The sequence below is a fragment of the Zeus faber genome (genome assembly GCF_960531495.2).
Source record: "Zeus faber genome assembly, chromosome: 16".
NCBI lineage: Eukaryota > Metazoa > Chordata > Actinopteri > Zeiformes > Zeidae > Zeus > Zeus faber.
The window spans coordinates 30872681-30891970 of record NC_137202.1 but is presented as its reverse complement, the minus strand read 5'-3'; the positions used below and the strand labels follow the sequence as shown (position 1 = coordinate 30891970).

The window sequence follows — 19290 nt, the reverse complement described above, 5'->3', positions numbered from 1 at the left end:
AGCAAACAGATAAACAAACAAACAGATAAACAAACAACAGATAAATAAACAAACAAACAGATGAACAAACAAAACAGATGAACCAACAAACAGATAAACAAACAAACAGATAAACAAACAAACAGAAAAACAAACAAACAAACAGATAAACAAACAAACAGAAAAACAAACAAATAGATAAACAAACAAACAAACAGAAAAACAAAACAACAAACAGATAAACAAACAAACAGATAAACAAACAAACAGAAAAACAAACAAACAAACAGATAAACAAACAAACAGAAAAACAAACAAACAGATAAACAAACAAACAAACAGAAAAACAAAACAACAAACAGATAAACAAACAAACAAACAGAAAAACAAAACAACAAACAGATAAACAAACAAACAGATAAACAAACAAACAGAAAAACAAACAAACAAACAGATAAACAAACAAACAGAAAAACAAACAAACAGATAAACAAACAAACAAACAGAAAAACAAAACAACAAACAGATAAACAAACAAACTAACAGAAAAACAAAACAACAAACAGATAAACAAACAAACAGATAAACAAACAAACAGAAAAACAAACAAACAAACAGATAAACAAACAAACAGAAAAACAAACAAACAGATAAACAAACAAACAAACAGAAAAACAAAACAACAAACAGATAAACAAACAAACTAACAGAAAAACAAAACAACAAACAGATAAACAAACAAACAGATAAACAAACAAACAAACAGAAAAACAAAACAACAAACAGATAAACAAACAAACAAACAGAAAAACAAACAGACAAACAGATAAACAAACAAACAGATAAACAAACAAACAGAAAAACTAACAAATAGATAAACAAACAAACAGATAAACAAACAAACAGAAAAACAAAACAACAAACAGATAAACAAACAAACAAACAGAAAAACAAACAAACAAACAGATAAACAAACAAACAGAAAAACAAACAAACAGATAAACAAACAAACAAACAGAAAAACAAAACAACAAACAGATAAACAAACAAACAGATAAACAAACAAACAGATCAATATTGTACTTTGTGGTCACCGTTGAACAGGATGCTGTTGGAGGATCCATGTCAGTGTGCTGTTCAATCGGTTTCAAATAAATAGATGATCCCTAAAGTAAGCAAGCACAGATTGAATAGGTACTCCTCAGGTACTCCTCACTTAATGAGCGAGGTATAATGTATATATACTATTATATTTATACAGGTACTCCTCACTTAACGATTGAATTATACTGTATATATACAAATATTATATTTATACAAGTGGTCCTCACTTAATGACCGAGTTATATATATACATATATTATATTTATACAGATACTCCTCACTTAATGCTTAAGTTATACTGTATATATACATATATTATATTTATACAGGTGCTCCTCACTTAACGATCGAATCATACTGTATATATACATATATTATATTTATACAGATACTCCTCACTTAATGCTTAAGTTATACTGTATATATACATATATTATATTTATACAGGTGCTCCTCACTTAACGACTGAGTTATATATATATACATATATTATATTTATACAGGTACTCCTCACTTAATGCTTAAGTTATACTGTATATATACATATATTATATTTATACAGGTGCTCCTCACTTAATGACCGAGTTATATATATACATATATTATATTTATACAGATACTCCTCACTTAATGCTTAAGTTATACTGTATATATACATATATTATATTTATACAGGTGCTCCTCACTTAATGACCGAGTTATATATATACATATATTATATTTATACAGATACTCCTCACTTAATGCTTAAGTTATACTGTATATATACATATATTATATTTATACAGATACTCCTCACTTAATGCTTAAGTTATACTGTATATATACATATATTATATTTATACAGGTGCTCCTCACTTAATGACCGAGTTATATATGTACATATATTATATTTATACAGATACTCCTCACTTAACGATCGAATCATACTGTATATATACATATATTATATTTATACAGATACTCCTCACTTAACGATCGAATCATACTGTATATATACATATATTATATTTATACAGGTGCTCCTCACTTAACGATCGAATCATACTGTATATATACATATATTATATTTATACAGGTACTCCTCACTTAACGACTGAGTTATATATATATACATATATTATATTTATACAGGTACTCCTCACTTAACGACCGAATCATACTGTATATATACATATATTATATTTATTCAGGTACTCCTCACTTAACGACCGAGTTCCGTTCCGTGTATATAGTGTATATAGTGGATAAGTGTATATAGCATATATCGTGTATATAGTATATATAGTGTTTATAGTGTATATAGTATATATATATTGTATATAGTATATATAGTATATATAGTGTATATAGTATAGTGTATATAATGTATATAGTATATATAGTGTATATAGTGTATATAGTATATATATATTGTATATAGTATATATAGTATATATAGTGTATATAGTATATATGGTGTATATAGTGTATATAGTATATATAATTTATATAGTATATATAGTGTATATAGTGTATATAGTGTATATAATATATATAATATATATAGTATATATAGTGTATATATAATATATTATATGGATATTATTTATAGTGTATATAGTATATGTAGTGTATATAGTGTACATAGTATATATAGTGTATATAATATATAGTATATATAGTGTATATAGTATAGATAGTATATTTAGTGTATATAGTGTATATAGTACAGATAGTATATATAGTGTATATAGTACATTTAGTATATATAGTGTCTATAGTAAATATAGTATATATAGTGTATATAGTATATATAATATATATAGTATATATAGTGTATATAGTATAGATAGTATATTTTGTGTATATTGTGTATATAGTATATATAATATATATAGTATATTTAGTGTATATAGTATGTATAATATAGATAGTATATCTAGTGTATATAGTATATATAATATAGATAGTATATATAGTGTATATAGTATATGTAGTGTATATATTGTATATAGTATATTGTATATAGTATATTGTATGTGGGGGCACGGTGGCGCAGTGCATTGCACTGCTGCCTCACAGCAAGAAGGTCCTGGGTTCCATTTACATTTACATTACATTTAGTCATTTATCAGACGCTTTTATCCAAAGCGACTTACAAGGGAGAATAACATTCAAGCTACATTGCGACAGAGACATTAGTGTAACATTAAGTAGTGCTAAGTAATTGTAGGTTTGGACAGGAGGTACTCACTGAAGAGCTGGGTCTTCAAGTGCTTCTTAACGACAGAGAGGGAGGTTCCTGCTCTGGTCCTTTTTGGCAGCTCGTTCCACCAACGTGGAACTACAAATGAGAATAACGTGGATTGCCGTGGTTGTACGGCGGCAGAGCCAGGCCACGCTCATTTGATGAGCGCAGCGACTTCCTGCGCCTGGGGCGCTGTTGGCACCGTGCTCCGTTATCTTCCAAATAGGAGTCTTTCTGTGTGGTCCTCCAGGTTAGGGTTGGGCGTGGGGTTAACAACCTCACCCCGTTTAAAAAAAAAAAAGCGTGTTATGGAAACGACGAGAAGGCGCCATTCTGGTAAAATGGTGGGGACTCGTCGCCCAATGTTCCAGGAGGAACTGATGCTGATGATATATAGTATATATAATATAGTATATATAGTATATATATAGTATTTAAAGGGTGATGAGATGTCAGAGAGCTGGTCGTAAGTCTAAACAGTTGTTAAAGGGGTAGGTTACTAAGTGAGGTGTATGTATAAATATGATATGTGTATATATATAACTCAGTCGTTAAGTGAGGAGTACCTGTAGTTAGAGTATTAGGCTTTTATACATGTCTTTGCTCTATTCATTCAGCTCCAGCTCCAACAGGAGGTTCATGTCATGTCTGCATCATCTGGCTCCAGGTGGATCCATGATGTCCTCTGTGCTCTCCTGCTTCAGCTCCACATCGATCACCATCAATCACCATCAATCATCATCAACCACCATCGGTCACCATCGGTCACCATCAGTCACCATCAACCACCATCAGTCACCATCAACCACCATCAACCAACATCAATCACCATCAGTCACCATCAGTCACCATCAATCACCATCAGTCACCATCAACCACCATCAACCACCATCAACCAACATCAATCACCATCAGTCACCATCAGTCACCATCAATCACCATCAACCAACATCAATCACCATCAGTCACCATCAGTCACCATCAATCACCATCAGTCACCATCAGTCACCATCAACCAACATCAATCACCATCAGTCACCCTGCCACACATTTTATCATTTTCTGTGCTGCACTGATCTGATAATACACAGATTTGATTCCAAAGAGACTTTTCAGAATAAATCAGCTTCTGTCTGTTCCAGTTAGATAAATGTTGTATTATCATTATTGATTATCTTTATCTTTCCTCTGTTTCCTGTCTTCCCTGCCACTTTGTATTTTTAGAGCTTATAGAGCTTATTGTGCGTCATCACCGGGTGTCATGACATTTCACTGCATATATGTATGACCGTATGTATATGTATGTGACAAATAATCACTTGAACTTGAACTTGAACTTGAACTTGCCCTCGGTGTTAGGCCCACGGCCTCCCAGCACCACTAGAGGCCGCTCTTGCCCCATATGCAGCTCCCTACTCGAGCCCAATTGCACACACCTGGGATCAATTACCTGCACAGTATTTAGTCTCAGCTTCCCAGTCATTCCTTGCCAGACCGTCAACTAGCTTACCCGAGTTGTACAGCTACTGGCTCCCTTCTAAGTTCCAAGTTCCTAGTGCTTGTTTCTAGTTCCTAGTTCCTACGAGAGGAGACAAGCAGGTAAGGGGAAGACGAGACAACATGTCTCCGTTGTCTCTTACCTGCTTGTCTCCTCTCGTCGACCCAGTCTGTTTCGGCAGATGCTGCGCCTTCCTCGTGCAGTGCGCGGTGGTTTTTCAACAGCAGCCGTCGTCGTACGCCTCCGATAGTGCCAGCATCATGTTCCTCATCTCCTGCGACCCCAGCCGAGAGGGGCGGCTCTCGGCTGGGGTTCAACGGTCTGGAGTCAGGGGGGCCCGTGAGTCTCTCCTACGATCTGTTCACCCGCGAAATGAGGAGAGTCTTCGACCACCCAGTTTGCGGCAAGGAGGCCGCCAGAAGACTCCTCTCCCTCCGCCAGGGTTCCCGTAGCGTCATCTCCCTCGTCGCCGAGTTCCGGACGGAGCCCTGCAGGACGTGTTTCAGCGCGCCCTGAACGACGAGTTGCGGGACGAGTTGGCGCGGTGGGACGAGCCCACGGACCTGGACCAACTAGTGGAGACCGCCATCCGCCTGGACAGCCGGCTACGGGAGCGCCAGCGCGAGAGGGAGGGGGCGAGACTCCAGCCAGCGCCTCCCGCCTGGGCGGCCACGCCCCGGTCTCCAGCGCCCGCTACTCTTGGGCTCCTCAGAAGTCCCCCGACTCTCTCTGATGCCGAGCCAATGCAACTTGGTTGCTCCCGGATCTCCCCCGAGGGGCGAGCACGCCACATACAGAACGGCGCCTGTCTGTATTGCGGCCGGCGCCGCACCAGGCACACCTGCCTGGTCTGGCCACGAGAGAGCGACTCCTCGGTAGAGTTATGTTCCGGTCGCTCCAGCTCCAACCCTCTCTCCCTCTCTCCCGTCCCTCTCCCCGCACCGCAAGGGGCTGAACGGGTCACATCTGACCCGGATTACCCACCAGACAGTCCCCCTAAAGCTGCTACTCTCCGGCAACCACCGTGAGTCCTTGAGGTTCTTCCTCATAGATTCCCCACTGAACCCCGTGGTTCTGGGGTACCCCTAGCTCCAGACCCACAACCCTCAGATGGACTGGCGCTCGGGCAGCGTGAGCTCCTGGAGCACACACTGTCATGCCCACTGCCTCCGCTCGGCCTTAACCCCGCCGCCGGACGCGCCGCCAGGGGACCCCAAGAGCCCTGACCTGTCCTCAGTTCCGTCGCAATATCTGGACCTGGCCCCGGTCTTCAGCAAGCAGGGGGCCCTATCCTTACCACCTCATCGCTCCTACGACTGTCCAATCAACCTCCTGCCAGGCGCCCCCCTCCCCTGCAGTCGCCTGTATAACGTCTCCCGGCCCAAACAGGAGGGCATGGAAACTTACATCCGCGACTCTCTCGCTGCCGGGATTATTCGCCCCTCGTCTTCTCCGCTAGGCGCAGGGTTCTTCTTTGTTGCTAAGAAGGACAAGACCCTCCGTCCTTGCATTGACTTCAGGGGACTTAACGACATCACTATCAAAGACAAGTACCCCTTGCCCCTGATGGATTCAGTCTTCGTCCCCATCCAGGGTGCCACCCACTTTTCCAAGCTCGACCTCCGCAACGCTTACCACCTGGTCCGCATCCGCGAAGGGGACGAGTGGAAGGCCGCGTTCAACACCCAACTCAGACACTTCGAGTATCTAGTAATGCCCTTTGGCCTGTCAAATGCCCCAGCGGTCTTCCAGGCCCTAATTAACGATGTCCTCCGGAACATGCTCAACTCATTTGTCTTTGTGTACCTCGACGACATCTTGATTTTCTCCCCTCTCCGACCACATAAAACATGTAAGCCTGGTGCTGCAGCGCCTCCTGGAGAACCGTCTGTTTGTTAAGGCCGAGAAGTGTGTCTTCCATGTTCCGTCCATTTCCTTCCTGGGATTCATCATTGGCCGAGGGAGGCTGGAGATGGACCCCAAGAAAGTGGCCGCGGTGTTGGAGTGGCCAACCCCAGCCAATAGGAAGCAGCTCCAACGGTTCCTTGGGTTTGCAAACTTCTACCGGCGCTTCATCCGTAACTTTAGCTGCATCGCCGCTCCCCTCTCAGCCCTTACCTCCACCGCAGTGGCCTTCAAGTGGACCCCCACGGCCGAGGCCGCATTCCTCTACCTCAGGAGCCGCTTTTCGTCGGCCCCAGTCTTGGCCCAGCCCGACGCCAACCTCCAGTTCGTGGTAGAGGTGGACGCTTCAGACACGAGGGTAGGAGCAGTACTTTCTCAGCGCTCTCCAACCGATGGTAAGCTCCACCCCTGTGCCTTTCTGTCCCGCAGACTCACTTCACCCGAGCGTAACTATGACGTGGGTAACCGGGAACTCCTGGCCGTCAAACTAACCCTGGAGGGGTGGTGCCACTGGCTTGAGGGAGCTATCCACCCCTTCATCGTCTGGACCGATCATAAGAACTTGGCCTATATCCGGACGGCGAAGCGGCTCAACTCCTGGAGGGCAGGTGGGCGTTGTTTTTCGGCCGGTTTAACTACTCTCTATCGTACCGCCCAGGAACCAAGAACACCAAACCTGACGGCCTGTCCCGTGTGTTCGCGCCAGAGGAGAAGACAGGGGATCCAGAACCCATTCTTCCACCCCTGTGCCTTGCCGCCACACATACCTGGGAGATTGAGTCCCTCGTCACCCAAGCGCAGGAACACCAGCCCGACCCAGGTACCGGACCCCCTAACCGCCTGTTCGTCCCTGACTCTGCACGCTCCCAGGTTCTGCATTGGGCCCATGCCTCCCGCCTCAGCTGCCATCCCGGGATCACCCGCACCCTGGCCGTCGTCCGCCAGCGCATCTGGTGGCCGACCCTACTCCCTGACACCTGGTCCTTCGTCTCGGCCTGTCCCACCTGCGCCCGGTCCAAGACCTCCACCCGACCCCGCTCCGGCCTCCTCCGCCCATTACCCATCCCGACTCGTCCTTGGTCCCACATCGCCCTGGACTTCGTCACCGGTCTTCCACCATCCCGGGGCAACACTACCATCCTCACGGTGGTGGACCGCTTTTCTAGGGCTGCCCACTTCCTCGCCCTGCCCAAACTACCATCGGCAAGGGAGACCGCAGACCTGCTGGTGGCCGAGGTGTTCCGCCGCAATGGCATCCCGGCAGACGTGGTGTCGGACAGAGGACCCCAGTTCACCTCCCAGGTCTGGCGCGCCTTCTGCCCGGCCCTGGGGGCACAGGTCAGTCTCTCCTCCAGTTTCCACCCCCAGACCAACGACCAGATGGAGCGGGCGAACCAGGAGGTGGAGGCCATGCTCCGCTGCCTGACAACCACCAGCCCCACCTACTGAAGCGTCCAGCTGCCATGGGCAGAATACGCCCACAACACCCTGGTGAACGCCTCCTCCGGCCTGTCGCCCTTCCAATGCTCTCTGGGCTAACAACCCCCGCTGTTCCCTGCCCACGAGGTTGAGATCGCCGTACCCTCCGTCCAGGCCCACATTGGTCGCTGCCGGAGGACGTGGAGGAGGGCCCACTCTGCACTACTCCAGGCCTCTGCCAGGTCCCAGCGGCAGGCGAACCGGCACCGTGCGCCCGCACCCACATACGTCCCCGGACAGATGGTATGGATCTCCACAAAGGACTTGCCCCTCAAGGTGGACTCCCGAAGACTCGCTCCCCGGTATGTTGAACCCTTCCCCATTGTGTCAATCATCAACCTCTGTGCCATACGCCTCCATCTCCCTCCCTCCCTCCGTGTCCACCCTACCTTCCATGTATCCCAGCTTAAGCCGGTGGTTTCCAGCCCTCTCTCCCTCCCCGCCGAGGCCGCACCACCCCCCACACCATCGACGGTCACCCGGCCTGCTGGATTTGCGGCGCCGAGGGAGGGGCTTCCAGCACCTTGTGGACTGGGAGGGGTACGGTCCGGAGGAACGCTCCTGGGTCCCCCGGAGACAGATCCTGGATGCCTCCTTCATCCGGGATTTCAATCAGACTCGCCCTTCCGATTCCAGGTGTCCGCCAAGGGGTGTCCGTAGAGCGGGGGGTACTGTTAGGCCCACGGACTCCCAGCGCCACTAGAGGCCGCTCTTGCCCCATCTGCAGCTCCCTACTCGAGCCCAATTGCACACACCTGGGATAAATTACCTGCACAGTATTTAGTCTCAGCTTCCCAGTCATTCCTTGCCAGACCGTCAACTAGCTTACCCGAGTTGTACCATATGACCAGGAGCACCCACACCATGTGACCAGGAGCACCCACACCATGTGACCAGGAGCACCCACACCATGTGACCAGGAGCACCCACACCATGTGACCAGGAGCACCCACACCATGTGACCAGGAGCACCCACACCATATGACCAGGAGCACCCACTCCATGTGACCAGGAACACCCACTCCATGTGACCAGAACACCCACACCATGTGGCCAGAACACTCACACCATGTGACCAGGAGCACCCACCATGTGACCCGGAGCACCCACACCATGTGACCCGGAGCACCCACACCATGTGACCAGGAGCACCCACACCATGTGACCAGGAGCACCCACACCATGTGACCAGGAGCACCCACTCCATGTGACCAGGAGCACCCACTCCATGTGACCAGGAGCACCCACACCATGTGACCAGGAGCAGATCCTTCCTGTCACCTCCCCCATCGGTCCTAAAACCTCTCCCCAAGTTCCTCCTCCTCCTCTCTCCCTTCCTCGCTTCCTCCCAAACCTCTCCCTAAAACCCGCCGTCCTCACCAAAACCAACAGAGGTGGTGAACATGTCCAGACACATTCATCTTTCACTGTTTGTATTTTTTTATTCATTTCTTCACATTGAAATGTAATTGACCCGCCTCCACCCTGCTCCACCCAGCTCCACTCAGCTCCACCCAGCTCCAACAGGTTAAATTAAACAACATGAGTGAAGATCCATGCAGATGAAGCAGCAGCATCACTGACCCAGGCCCCGCCCACATCACAGACAACACACAACCACAAGCACTGACACCTAGTGACACATCACAAGAGATCCACCCATCAGTGTATTGATCCACTGGACAGTAAAACTCGTTAAAAAGACAAAAGTTCCACAGGAGTGGCGCCAGTTTCTCGTTTGCTTCAGACTCCAACACAGTTTTCAGTGTTGAGCAGATGACGCTTTAGCATGAACTCAGAGGTGGAAAACTCCAGGTCCAGAAAGTAAAAATCCTGTTCCCAGGGTTTCCCTCCCTCTGTGCACTGACAGAATGGCTCCACTCACCAGGCTGACCTCTGGGTTGACTCTAAATCCCAGAGAGGACTTTCTGAACCCGGATCCTCCACCTCTGTGTTTGAAACAGTACGTTTGATACTAGAAAGTCACACGTTTCCAAAAAACACAGAAATGAGCGGAACAGTCAGCTGTTGCGCTTTCGATTCACTTTACATTCAGTAGGTTGTAAAAGGCGGCGGCTTGGTGCATATCTGAGAAGGATGAGGTCACTGCTTCAGCACTCACATCAACAAATAAATATTTTTGCAACGGGAGGTGGTTTATTTGCTGTTGCAGATGTGGCTGCAACATCTTCAATAAACAAATATCTTCCTGCAAAACGAACAGCCCCCCACAAACAGGAAGTCCTCCTAACTTACTGATGCCAGAGTTGAACTGCATTAACTCCTGTACAGTTTCCCACACACACTATTTCACCTTCCTGCAGAAATGTCTTTATTTAACGTTCCATGTTCAAACACTTGGAGAGAAGGTTTCTCCTCTGCAATCTGTTTGATGAATTCCTGGAACATTTTTGAGTTTCCCACGTTTCAAAAAAGTATTCAACTTTTTCTGCTGTTTTCGTTTCTTATGAAATATAAATTGTCTTGTTAACCGTGTCCATTCATCTTTAAACAGCGATCTGTATTTGCAGAATATAAAAAGTTGGTTCCCTTGTAAGAAATAGACTCCAATTCCCTTTCATACCATTCATATATAAATAACAAAAGTCAATAACTGGCTGTGCTTAATCATTGAACAGCATTGAAAACCTTGACAGGTATTCAGGGCGTGGCCACGGGACCGAGTCTCCTCTACTGCAACTTAGCACTTCAATTAAACACTGAAACCTTCAGCCTGTTCAGCACTGAGGATCTTCCAGAAAAACTATTGTTATGTTTAAGAAAAATAAATGCCTTGTCAGTTGCAGGTCATGTTTCCCTTGTGATTCCATTTCTACATGAACACACAGCTTCCAATATATATTTAATAATGTCAAAATGTTTTGAGTTCATTCTTCAGATTCAGAGTCAGACTCAGCTGCTTCTTACTGAATCAGATGTCATTAATACATCACATTTGGTGGAGTTATGTTAATCATGTAGTTCCTGTTATAACTATAATAACTACCATCTCTACCAAATTTGATGACCTTGATTTGCGAGCAGCAGGGCGGCGCTAAACAAGCCACACGGGTCCTAAAGGCCTGATGTCTTCAACCAGTGGAGACGTTGCAGTTCCACAGTCAGCGCTTGTTGACACCGTGGTCCCGGCTGTAAAAGCGCTTCCAAGGTGTTGTTCTGATCTGGGTGTTTTTATGGAGCTAAGATAAGATGAATACAGATCTGGGTGTGACCGGAGGGAAGCTGTTACCCAGCATGCACTTCTGCTGCTCGTCATCTTATTCCAGTTACATTGAAATATTGCTGTGTACTACAATTTTATCTACATTTAGAGACAATCACCTCCTAACATTCCCTATGTCTTATTCCCTGTATCTGATACCGCAGATAAACAAGTCTTAAATAGTAAAACTTAAGCATATCTTAACTACACCACATTCCACACCTATATTGTTGTTATTATTATTATTATTATTATTATTATTATTATTATTATTTATGATGTCTCCACTAACAGTTCTTTTCATAACTATTTTCCTGTTTTGCCTTAGAATTTATCTATTTTGTTATGTTGTTTTATTATTTTTTGTTGTTGATATTGTCTATGTATGTTTTTGCAAAAAACAATAAAATATTACGTCAGGGTGTCGCTCTGTAGCACAAGTTAGATCTGCACCGAGCACTAACATACACTTTAAGCTCCTGTTCTTCACTGGATCATGGGGTCGTCCTGGCCCCCAAGGGGCGCCAGCACAGAGACCCCCACAAAGCGGTCATAAAAAGGTCCCTTGTGGTTCTCGGCGGCATTGCGGGTCAGCACGGTGGTGAAGGAGAGGTGGTCCCGCTCCAGGATGGCCAGGCGGTCCTCAGGCTTCTCCTTCTTCAGGTAGAACATCTTCCTCAGCTGCTTGAGCTGCTGCAGCTCGCAGAAGGTTTCCAGGACCACCAGCATGACCAGCAAGCCCAGGACCAGGTAGACTGGGGGGTAAGGTAGGGTTAGTAAGGACACTGACCACCACATATTTCTATTATGTTGTTGTGCTGTTCTGACACTAGAGGGCAGAGTGCAGTCATATTGTTGAAATAAGTCACCATACCAGCGCCTTGATTTGAGAATGATTTGTGGAATGGTCATTTCTCCCTCAACTCATTATTAATGTGCATCTAATCATCTGACACCTTCAGGAAGTTTGACTCTGCAAGACGTCCTTCAAAAGCAGTTCAGGAATCACATTGAAGATCGCCGACTCGATAGTCGATATTAAATCGACGTATCATATCTGAAAAGTGAAGGAACAACAGCTGCTGCTGCTGCTTCCATTTATCTCACATTTATGCATCAAACTAAACATTTTTGGGGAAGCTGATGGGTGGAGAAAGGACCTGGCTCTCCTGCTGCTCCTGGCTCCACAAACCAAACCTAAAGCCAGTGAACGCCCAAACAGCGGCTTCCTCCTTTCAGTTCCTTACCTGGACTTTCAGGTTCTGATGTCAAACCATTTCAACTCAACCTCACGGATCAGGAAAGTCCCCGACACACATAGCTGCCGGGGTCCCCAGGGGCCAGGAGCCGCAAAGCGGCACCATCCAGGAGACCGACCCTGAACAAAGCCTTGACTTTGGCTCCTACTTCTGTTCCCAAAATGGAGGAAAAGCTCCTTGTTGCGGGAGCCGGGTTTTAACGGGATTCATTTCAAGAGACGTGGTTTAAAAATGATGGAAGAACCAGAATCAGTCACATCAAGGCCTTGGAATCAGTTTGATCACTGTTGAAGTTGAGTTGGGATAATACCGTACTGTTGTATACTGTGCTGTATTATCCCAAACACTACCTCACTCTATTCACACTCACATGCCACTTTAATTCACATGCCACTTTAAATGCACATATCTGTATATACATAGGCATATTCCTTCAACCTATTCCATTTTATTTCAATTTATTTTTATTGTATTTTATTCTATATATTTCTATCTTATTCTATAAGTATTCCACTTACTGTATTACGTTTTAGGAGTCAGTTAGTCGGTCTATTAGAAAGGAATTTTCTACTTTTTATTTTATTTCCTAGGACATATTGTGTGCTATCAGCGGGTGCGTTGCATTACATTTCACTGCATATATGTATGAAAGTATGTATATGTATGTGAATAAAAATCTTGAATCTTGAGTTGCCATGGCGACCATCAACAGTATGAGCTGGTGTCATGCAACACAAAGCACCGGGTCACAACACACAAGCTCATGTGCCGAGCAGAAGAAACCTGGCACCGTCCTGTCATGAACATATGAACAAACAACATGTCAACACATGAGTGAGTCATGTGTTTCAACGCTGCTATGGCAACCACGCAGCCATCACTTCCTGTTTAGACAGGAAGATACATCAACCTCAACTTCCTGTCATGTAGACTAAAGCAAAAAAAGGAGTTGACGTCCCTAGTTATACAACTAGCCATACTAGTTATACAAATACTCATATTAGTAATACAAATACTCATATTAGTTATACAACTAGTCAAACAAGCTATACAACTAGTCATATCAGTTATACAACTAGTCATATTAATTACTGTATACAATTAGTCATACAAGCTATACAACTAGTCATATTAGTTATACAACCAATATGACTAGTTGTACAACTAGTCATATTGGTTATATAACTAGTCATATTAGTTATATAACTAGTCATATTAGTTATACAACCAGTCATAATAGTTATACAACTAGTCATATTAGTTATACAACCAGTCATAATAGTTATACAACTAGTCATATTAGTTATATAACCAGTCATATTAGTTATACAACTAGTCATACAAGCTATACAACCAGTCATATTAGTTATACAACTAGTCTGACTAGTTGTATAACTGATATGACTAGTTGTATAACTAGTGTGACTAGTAATACAACAAGTGTGACAACTAGTTGTACAACCAGTCATATTAGTTATACAACTAGTCTGACTAGTTGTATAACTGATATGACTAGTTGTATAACTAGTGTGACTAGTAATACAACAAGTGTGACAACTAGTTGTACAACTAGTCATATTAGTTATATAACTAGTCATATTAGTTATATGACTATTCATATTAGTTATATAATTAGTCACACTAGTGATACAATTAGTCAACCTTCTCAGTGTGTCGTATTCAGTAGTGTTATCTCTAAACAATGACCGTCTTGATGGACATTATTTTCTAGTTGTTTGGTACCACTGGTGCATGGTTCTGTTATCTTCTAGTTATTTGGTACCACTGGTGCATGGTTCTGTTATCTTCTAGTTATTTGGTACCACTGGTGCATGGTTCTGTTATCTTCTAGTTATTTGGTACCACTGGTGCATGGTTCTGTTATCTTCTAGTTATTTGGTACCACTGGTGCATGGTTCTGTTATCTTCTACCACTGGTGCATGGTTCTGTTATCTTCTAGTTATTTGGTACCACTGTTGCATGGTTCTGTTATCTTCTAGTTGTTTGGTACCACTGGTGCATGGTTCTGTTATCTTCTAGTTGTTTGGTACCACTGGTGCATGGTTCTGTTATCTTCTACCACTGGTGCATGGTTCTGTTATCTTCTAGTTATTTGGTACCACTGTTGCATGGTTCTGTTATCTTGTAGTTGTTTGGTACCACTGGTGCATGGTTCTGTTATCTTCTAGTTGTTTGGTACCACTGGTGCATGGTTCTGTTATCTTCTAGTTATTTGGTACCACTGGTGCATGGTTCTGTTATCTTCTAGTTGTTTGGTACCACTGGTGCATGGTTCTGTTATCTTCTAGTTGTTTGGTACCACTGGTGCATGGTTCTGTTATCTTCTAGTTATTTGGTACCACTGGTGCATGGTTCTGTTATCTTCTAGTTGTTTGGTACCACTGGTGCATGGTTCTGTTATCTTCTACCACTGGTGCATGGTTCTGTTATCTTCTAGTTATTTGATACCACTGGTGCATGGTTCTGTTATCTTCTAGTTGTTTGGTACCACTGGTGCATGGTTCTGTTATCTTCTAGTTATTTGGTACCACTGGTGCATGGTTCTGTTATCTTCTAGTTGTTTGGTACCACTGGTGCATGGTTCTGTTATCTTCTAGTTGTTTGGTACCACTGGTGCATGGTTCTGTTATCTTCTAGTTGTTTGGTACCACTGGTGCATGGTTCTGTTATCTTCTAGTTGTTTGGTACCACTGGTGCATGGTTCTGTTATCTTCTAGTTGTTTGGTACCACTGGTGCATGGTTCTGTTATCTTCTAGTTGTTTGGTACCACTGGTGCATGGTTCTGTTCAGGTCTCAAACATCACAGGTGTCATTTTCCCTTTGACTCGTCGCTGTTTTGACGTGTGAAGCCTCCAGCGTTGGTTCTTGGTGTTTGACTTATTTCGTGTTTTTCCCGTTTTTGACGACACTATGTACTTTGGTGAAAAGAGCCGTGTGACCCGCTCTTCACCTGGTGACAATCTGCTTTGTTTACCACCGGTTGCCGTGGTAATACGGACACGTGACATCCAATGACTGACCGCGCCACTTTTCTGAGAAAACAGGAAGTGAAATGAGCCGCAGGTGATGAGTCTCAGAGACAGAGTAAAATACACCGCACTGCAGAGACTCCGGTTTTCTGGGGCAGTATTGATAATATTTATATAATAATATGAATCCATATCTATTTGTAAATATCCTGGAGCGCAGGTTTGAGAACCAGTTCCAACTGGAACTTCTCATGTTCATCTTTCTGCTTCACTGGTCAATTCATTTTCACTTGAACTTTTTTTCTTTCAGATTTTTACATTTTTATTTGTTACTGTTTTTCTGTTATTTTAGGTCATATCTATTCATCATTAGCTTTAGTGAATATTGTCATATTTCTTATTGTGTACAGTTAATTGTTCAGTTTATTGTATATTTGCTGATTGGCATTTTAGTTTTTAGTTTTTTATTCTCTTATTATTATTTTGCTACTGTTTGGATATAAGCTGTTGTGACTGCAATAACAATTGAATATCTGACATGTAAAGCCTCCACCCTCCACCCTGAATAGAACCTCTACCTTGAAAAGAACCTCCACCCTGAAGATGAACTCCCACTCCACCCGGACTCACCAGTGATAGCCACTTTGTAGAGCTCTCTGTACTTCTGGTTGGAGGCCTCTCCAGGGACGTAGTCCCCGAGACCGATGGTGCTGAGGGAGATAAAGCAGAAGTAGAAGGACTCCAGGAAGTTCCAGTTGTCCTCCAGGGCGGAGAAGATGGCGGCGGGGATGAGGAAGAAGCCACACGCGGCAAGCACAGACAGCAGGGCGGCGTGCACCAGCGCCACCAGCGGCTTGGCCACGCCCCAGCGGTGGTGCACGTAGGCGATGGGCCGCCAGGTGGTGTAGACCATGATCCTTTGCACCATGGCAGTGAGGAAGAGGAGGGTGAAGGGGATCCCAATCACGGAGTAGATGATGCAGAAGGCCTTCCCTCCGTCAGAGAGCGGGGCGGTGTGGCCATAACCTGAGGACGTTAGACGGATGGATTATATCTATTGATACATCTATTGATACATCTACTGATACATCTACTGATACATCTATTGATAGATCTACTGATACATCTACTGATTCAAGATTCAAGATTTTTATTTGTCACATACATATACATACTTTCATACATATGTGCAGTGAAATGTAATGCAACGGACCCGGTGATAGCACACAATATGTCCTAGGAAAAAAAATATATATATATATTTCTATAGGCCGACTAACTGACTCCTAAAACGTAATACAGTAAGTTGAATACTTATAGAATAAAATAAAAATCTATAGAATAAATACCTCTATTGATACATCTATTGATACATCTACTGATACATCTACTGATACATCTACTGATACGTCTATTGATACGTCCATTGATACATCCATTGATACATCCATTGATACATCCATTGATACATCTATTGATACATCCATTGATACATCCATTGATACATCTATTGATACATCTATTGATACATCTATAGATATGAAAACAAACTAAACCTTTATTTATTTTATCATCAGATGTCAAGTACACCTGGCTTATACATTTTTAATACACATGACAACGTGTGTCTGGGTGTCCTCAGTGCTGCTGTTTCACTAAGTGCTGGTGTGAAGGAAAGGGATTCAAGTGAGGAATGTGTCTCTTCGTCAAATGGAGCCAACATCAGGAAACAGCTGTTTAACGACTGGATGGAAATGAGAAACTAAGACGAACAAACATCCAGACTGAGTTCCTCAGGTTGTCCTGGACCTGGGACCTGCTCCCTTTTACGTAATGTCCGATCAAAGATCAGGAAGTGTGCTCGCTCCATGTTAAGGAGCGTAAAGGTGAATCCATCAGATCACAGTGTTCCCCTGCAGGACCAGGGGCCCAAACCATGGCCCCCACAGGTTTATAACCTATGTTCAATCTGTGTTTAAGACTGACAAAGCTTAATTAAGGATTCATAATACAAAATAGATTATAACAACAATGTGTCTATCCTTAACAGACCATTATGATCAAAGGAGTAAACCTTTCTGTATTTATATTATATCTGTGTTTATCTCTTTCCCGACTTGCAAATAATAATAATATAGTATAATAATACTAATAATAATAATAATAATAATAATAATAATAATAATAAAAATAATAATAATAATAATAATAATAATAATAATAATAATAAAAATAATAATAATCATCATCATCATAATCATCATCATAATCATCGTAATAATATTATAGTCTGATTTGATCTAACGCTTTGTTTTCCCCCGGGTGTTAGGAGGGTTGATAGATGAACAGCTAGGGGGATGAGGGTCAGGTGAATACAACCTGGCCTGTGGCCCCCAGGGACCCGGTTGGACCCACCAGATCCTCCCCCACCCCTCACCTGTGGTGGACAGCACCGTGCTGGAGAAGAACAGGGCGGAGGTGAAGTCCCAGTTCCAGTTGGAGGAGGCGTTGTTGAGGACGGACACGCCGTAGCTGCTGGCCTCCAGGGCCCGGGCCAGGAAGAGCTCCAGCCGTTGCTCGGACAGACACGCGCTGTCCCGCAGCAGCTGCTGCTTGAGGGCCCGCAGCTCCTGGCGCAGCTGGTCCTCGTAGGGCAGCTCCACGGAGGAGAACACCACAGCCCCGAAGAGCAGGTAGAGCAGGTAGCCCAGCACCAGCACCACCAGGCACCAGGTGGAGCGGTGCGTCTGGATCAGCCGCACGCAGGGGCTGCTGGCCAGGGACTGCAGCATGGGGAGCACCGGGCAGGGGCACAACGGGCTGTGATGAGACGGAGAGCAGGGTACGAGGAGGGAAGGAGAGAAGGAGGGAAGGAACCAAGGAGGGAAGGATACAAGGTACAAGGAGGGAAGGAGAGAAGGAGGGAAGGAGGGAAGGAGAGAGGAATAGAAGAAGAGAAGGGTGGAATAACAGAATGATAGAAGGAGAGAGAATAGAATAGAGAGGAATAGAGAGAATGGAGAGAATGGAGAGAATAGAGAGAATGGAGATTATAGAGAGAATGGAGAGAATGGAGAGAATGGAGAGAATAGAGAGAATGGAGATAATAGAGAGAATAGAGAGAACAGAGAGAACAGAGAGAACAGAGAGAATGAGAGAATGAGAGAATGGAGAGAATAGAGAGAATAGAGAGAATAGAGAGAATGGAGAGAATAGAGAGAATGGAGAGAATAGAGAGAATAGAGAGAATGGAGATAATAGAGAGAATGGAGAGAATAGAGAGAATAGAGAGAATGGAGATAATAGAGAGGAATAGAGAGAACAGAGAGAATGGAGAGAATGGAGAGAATGGAGAGAATGGAGAGAACAGAGAACAGAGAGAACAGAGAGAATGAGAGAACAGAGAGAATGAGAGAATGAGAGAATGGAGAGAATGGAGAGAATAGAGAGAACAGAGAGAATAGAGAGAACAGAGAGAATGAGAGAATGAGAGGAACGCAGAGGAGATGGAGCGTCCGGCTCCGGCTCCGTTTCCCTGTTTGGAACCTGCGCTGATGTGGAGAGGGGTGGGGCTAGTGACGTCACTGGTGGGACCGCGCCCCCAGCGACGCGGGACTCGAA

The 19290-nt window shown here is 44.1% G+C and overlaps 1 protein-coding gene across 1 annotated transcript; it reads right to left on the bottom strand.

The window, feature by feature from the left end:
* Nucleotides 1-10330: 10330 nt before the first annotated feature.
* Nucleotides 10331-18590, bottom strand: kcnk1b (potassium channel, subfamily K, member 1b). Its single transcript, XM_080016968.1, has 3 exons — nucleotides 18107-18590; nucleotides 16300-16695; nucleotides 10331-12173 (listed from the first exon to the last, which is right to left on the bottom strand). Exons 1-3 carry the CDS (start codon nucleotides 18459-18461, stop codon nucleotides 11905-11907), a joined length of 1020 nt encoding a protein of 339 aa, XP_079873094.1. The 5' UTR covers nucleotides 18462-18590; the 3' UTR covers nucleotides 10331-11904.
* Nucleotides 18591-19290: the final 700 nt, after the last annotated feature.